Source organism: Limulus polyphemus, unplaced genomic scaffold (genome assembly GCF_000517525.1).
Source record: "Limulus polyphemus unplaced genomic scaffold, Limulus_polyphemus-2.1.2 Scaffold4614, whole genome shotgun sequence".
NCBI classification, from domain to species: Eukaryota; Metazoa; Arthropoda; class Merostomata; order Xiphosura; family Limulidae; genus Limulus; species Limulus polyphemus.
Genome location: NW_013670224.1, coordinates 28,381 through 33,905, shown reverse-complemented (window position 1 = coordinate 33,905; position 5,525 = coordinate 28,381). Strand labels below are relative to the sequence as shown.

The 5,525-nt window shown below is 32.6% G+C and overlaps 1 protein-coding gene across 1 annotated transcript in view; it reads right to left on the bottom strand.

Annotated features, from left to right (window-relative positions):
• LOC106471424 (titin-like) overlaps positions 1-5,525 on the bottom strand; it is a gene marked incomplete at both ends in the record, with an annotated part of 82,671 nt that overhangs the window by 51,008 nt on the left and 26,138 nt on the right. Inside the window, 3 exons of the mRNA XM_013932025.1 lie at positions 2,357-2,614; positions 3,550-3,693; positions 4,869-5,123. Coding sequence (XP_013787479.1) covers positions 2,357-2,614; positions 3,550-3,693; positions 4,869-5,123 — 657 coding nt within the window. The remainder of the gene's footprint in view (positions 1-2,356; positions 2,615-3,549; positions 3,694-4,868; positions 5,124-5,525) is intronic.

The window sequence follows — 5,525 nt, the reverse complement described above, 5'->3', positions numbered from 1 at the left end:
CACAAGATTATGGAGTTGGGTTGGGAAGTTCTCCCACACCCACTATGTTCTCCAGATATGGCACCATCAGATTACCATCTTTTTGTTTGCTGCAACACCATCTTAATGGGAAAATATATGCAAATGTGGAGAGGTTAACCCTTTCACCCCGGGTAGGTTAAAGTGCACGTGTCACAACGTTTTGGAGCATTATTTTCAAAATTTTATTAACTAACATTTTTACTATTTACATCAATGAAATGTAAAGAGAAAAAAATGTGAAATATTGATTTTGTGTGTCACATAACACATCCAGTTGTCTTATTGTTCAGTTCCATTTTATTATGCCCACCATACAACATGTATAAGTAGCTAACAAATTAGAAACTCAAATTTGAAATATAGACAAGCTAAATATAAAATAAGAACCTTCGACCTCTATGAAATTTGCTGAGATAGCAATATTTTTAGCAAGTCTACTAGTGGCTCTTCCCACTGCACCAATCTTTTGAAAACTCCTATCTAGTCCCACCTACTACTAATTAGCTACTGCTTATAACCAATAGAAAGAACATTTTCACCCCTACGTAACTCTGACAGTTGTTTATAAATAGCTTGAAGGAGAAAATAATAATTTTGCCAACACCATTGAAGTGTGATGGTTTAGTCGTTGCTCTGAACAGGAATGGGATTTTTTTTATCCCACATCCAGTTTATTTAGAGACCCGACTAAATTACAGGGATTTTGAGTGTACTAGTGGTCTTTTTGGTCTTCAAAAATTCATATTTGAAGTCTAAAAAAATTAGTATCTACCCCCCTCCAACCAGAAGAATAAATGAAGCTTATGTCAAGGCTTAGCAAGTTCGACGTGCGAGCAATGCACAAGTGCAACATTTCGTAACACGGTTATGTACTCGAAATCTTTGTTTGTCAGTGTATTTCTCATTTACTTTCTAAGCGTGGTGAAAGTGAGAGAGGGTAGTATCATTTATAAGAATGTGTCCAAATAACACCTTCATATACTTATGCTGCAAAATTCCACACACATCAAATGGATGACCATAGTACTGAAACACCTGCTATGTAATTGGATAAGCCCGACTCTGAACCATATGATAAATGTTTTTACACATTCTAATTGCAATTTTATTACCCTGGGAAATTCCTGTTGAAAGTGTTGTAGGAACTATAAACTGCTATATCTCATATTGTGTTCTCGGAGCAAGGGGAATGTCACCTCACTGAATACAAGTGTGTTTTTACGCTTGAGAGTTTCATATTACAGTTGTAGGTAAACATTGTGTCTTATAGCACGGGCGGTGAATTATTGCTTTTTTTGTCAGCAGGTTTGTAACTTGTCGGTGACAGTAAAATAAATACAGAAAAAATATGGGATATGTTTAGCAGTTGAAACTGTCAGAGGAAGAACTTTGAAACTTCATGATCAATAATGAAGAAAAAGGAAACATCTGCTCATTATATTTCTGATTTTACAATTTTTCTTTTCATTCTACTTCAATGAGTTGTCTACAGGCTGAAGAATCAAATAATAAATGTAATAACAGGTAAAATATCACGTTTTATTGAAAAAAAGGAATATATGTATTTAGGAGGTTTCAGAGGTTGTGCAAATGAAATTCGAGATTTTTTTAAATGAAAATCACTTTGCACTCAGACTAGTTAAAAAAAAAGAAGAATCGATATTTTCACGTTCAAATATAAGTAAAAATACTTCATTAAAAAATCTAAATTTTTGTGTGCAAAAGGCTTTTAATGTTTACTATAACTCTACAAAATTTTGTAAAGATACACTTAAAATATTAAAACTTATAGCATCAAAATTATAACAAGCACAAAATGGTTATGAGATCGGTAACAGGGACCGAGCCCATGTCAAAAGGGTTAAAGAGGACATCGATATGTTTTTGCTTCAAAGCCAAGTGATTTCTTTAATTAAGGCAAACAACCTAATTGTAAGAGGGAAAAGCATCATCAATAAGAATAGAGATTATTTCATTTAATAAATGTTTTGTTTTTGATATATAAGTTGTTCGGGTTTTTTTCATTAAAAAAAGCAACATTAATTTCTTGACGACCTAATATATATTCATACAGCACTTTTTCCTGTATTTCATTAAAAGTATTCATAGTTTTTTAAACTTGAGTTCACTTCTAAAGATTTGATACTTATACTTTTAATTAATGTACTTGTATGGTTTGATATTTATAAATCTAATTTACATAATCAAAAATAAATTTCAAATTGTATCTAAGTTTGTATATTTTTGGCAAGTTTTGTCGACACTTCATTTTCATTCTCGAACACAAGTTTCTCAATATTAGAAAAAAATTTATGAGTACTGAAAGTTAACTCACCTTGTATAATAGTCTTGCTGTTTTTAAACCATTCCACCTTTAATTTCTCATCATCTACAGGCTCTAAAGTACCTTCAAGACGGACATTTTGCCCTTCTATTAGTTTTTCTTGGTTAACCAAATGCTTTGTAAAAACAGGCCTTGTGGCTGGTCTGGCATCCCACCAGACTTCAGGAATACAAGTTGAATCAAGCTCAAATTTCTGTGTTTTTTTGTAAGCTTCGGGATGTTGGCTTTCTCCGAGAACCCCCTGCCGACCTGCAAATTTATATTACACACACGTTTATTCATTAAACATCAGAATTATGAAGAACAGAATCTGAGCATTTAAAAACAGAATTACTAAATGCTGTAGTAACTGTATACAAGAAAAGTTGTACAAGGTTTACCTGTGGTAGCCATCCCTAATATTGATCTGATAGACAAGAAGGAAAACAGCACCCAATTCCAACACTTGTGATACTCTAATCTAGTGTTTCTCAAAGTGGAGAAGGGGGCAAAGAATGAATCCTGGGGGATCAGAAGGTTCACAAAAACTACTTCTTGAGTTGTATTTATAAGAAAAACAAACTTTACCGCCATCTCCTGGCACGTCAAAACTTATAGATGACAGTTTGTCTAACTGGTACCATTTTAGCATGCATATTGTTGGAAGAAGCCTGTTGCATCTGGTGTTGTAAGTCAATAAACACACCATGGATAAAATTACTTTCCTCCAATAAACAGGAGCATCCTTGTCACTAATACGTAAAAAGTATCGCACATAAAATTTACATTACCTGTGATGCACCACAGTGCTTAAAATTTTTTTCAACCAATATATATGTATGTGTGTGTGCAGTTAAGGATGTCAGTACCACAGACAAGAGGAATATGGTGCTGTCTTAACATTCTCAAAATTGCTGCTATAAATGAATAGTGGGATTTGACTGTAATTTTTAGAATGCACTTTCAGCCCCAAAATACAGTAAATGCAGTAATGAGATGTAAACCATCTACCCTTGGATTCCAACTTTGGCCAATAAGGAATAAATACAACAAAAAAATGTTAAACGTTATGGCAATAATACATTTTTCTGTACTTTACTGTAGAAGAAATACAACAAATATCGATAAGAAACAAATATGAACATTTAAAATTGTGTTAAATATTATAATTTACATAGAATTGAAAATATTTCAATATGGCTTACTTCGGACTTTGATGGAAGTTGAGGTCACAGCTTCACCTGCTAGATTGACAGCCTTACACATATACACACCAGAATCTTCAGGAATCGTAGACATAATGTCAAGACTCACTAACCCAAAGTCGTGTGTCACTTGGAACCTGGTACCTGATAAAATAAATGCATGTTCACCTTTTACATTTTAACATCTAATATTAGCTTACCTGACAAAACTATTTCTTCATGACAGTTGGACAGAGTGAATTTTACTTTACACTACTCGTATAAAGGAGATCCAATCAGGGAAGATTTTATTTCATTCTAAATAATAATACTTTATACACAAATTCTCCTTGGTGTCATGAGCTGGAGTTTGCCTTCCATGTTTCTACAAGTAAGATACATCTAAAATGGAAAACTCTTAAATCTAATTAAGACTGTTGAAATATTATGTCTTTAATGCCATAGTCATCTATACATATACTGAGAATAAAAAGTAAGGAGAGTTTGACTTTGTTAAAGAAACACAGAATACTAAATTCAGAACCATGAGATATTCCATGACTATCAGGTATTTAATCTGTTATTTCACTGTAGAATTTTCAATGGTTAACACAAAACTAACTAGAATCTAAGGAATACGGACAACTAATTAATTCTCTTTATGTCTATAACATTCTTTTTTTACAGTCTGAAACTGGAAGATGTCAGTATATTTTTCTCTTTTTTTTTCTTGATATAAAATCTAACCGAGTCTAAACTGAGTCAGCCAACATTAACACACTAATACTTTTACAAGATTCCATGATGTAAAAACTTTCCTAAGTCAAAATCAAACTCAACCAATACTTTTAGGGGATTTTGTGATGCCAAGCCTACCATAGTCGAAATCAGAGTCAGTCAACATTAATACTGTTCCACTTTTAGGGGATTTTGTGACGTAAAACATACCTGAGTCTGAATCAGAGTCTGTCAACATTAATACTGTACCACTTTTAGGGGATTTCGTGACGTAAAACATACCTGAGTCTGAATCAGAGTCTGTCAACATTAATACCGTACCACTTTTAGGGGATTCTGTGATGTAAAACTTTTCAAATCTATATCAAAGTCAACCAGCATTAATTCTGTAAACTTTTAGGGGATGCCATTATGTAAAACCCACCCTAGTCTAAGTCAAAATCAGCTACCATTAACACTGTAATACTTTTAGGGTGTTAGGTTTATTTTTAAAAAAATCAAAGATTAACAAATTAATTTTGAATAATAGATCATTGTCAATGTTATGTTCAGAACAACTTTCTTTAAAACCACGAATGAGTAATCAAATATGTATGACTAACCCATTTTGAGTTCTACTCCATTCACAAACCACTCAAACTTGAGATTAGGATCACCAACAGGTATAACACGACATTTAAAGTGAGCAGGCTGTCCTTCAACCAGTTCTGGAGGACCAGTGAGAGGCATAGTAAAAACAGGTTTTTCAAATACTTTCTCTGGGACCTCTGGGGCAGCCAAATTTCTGGCATTTTCTAGCTCTTGGATCTTTTCAAGGCCTTCTGGATGCTGTGTTTCTAATATAATTGAGGTCTTAGCTAGAAGAAAAAATAATCAATAAGATCAGTTTTCTATGATTTGAAAAATAAATCTTAAATTCAACAATTATTAAAGCTTGTAAGAAAACTGGATGTAACAAATTTACAATGGAAAATAAAGTCGTACATATTTTACTGTTGTGAAATTATTGTTGTTATCGATATTCTACTCTTCAAAAATGTTTGAGTTAATTACATTGTTTTACAATAATTCAAGAATGACCACCAACTAAGTTTGAAAGCTTTAATGGTATTTCACTAAGTTTTGTCAATTTTCACTAAATTTTCATGTCACAAAAGTAATGTACTGTGTGTAACTAAGTCAGTATTAATTCCATGACATAAAAGTAATGTAATGTGAGTAACTAAGTCAGTATTAATTCCATGACATAAAAGTAATGT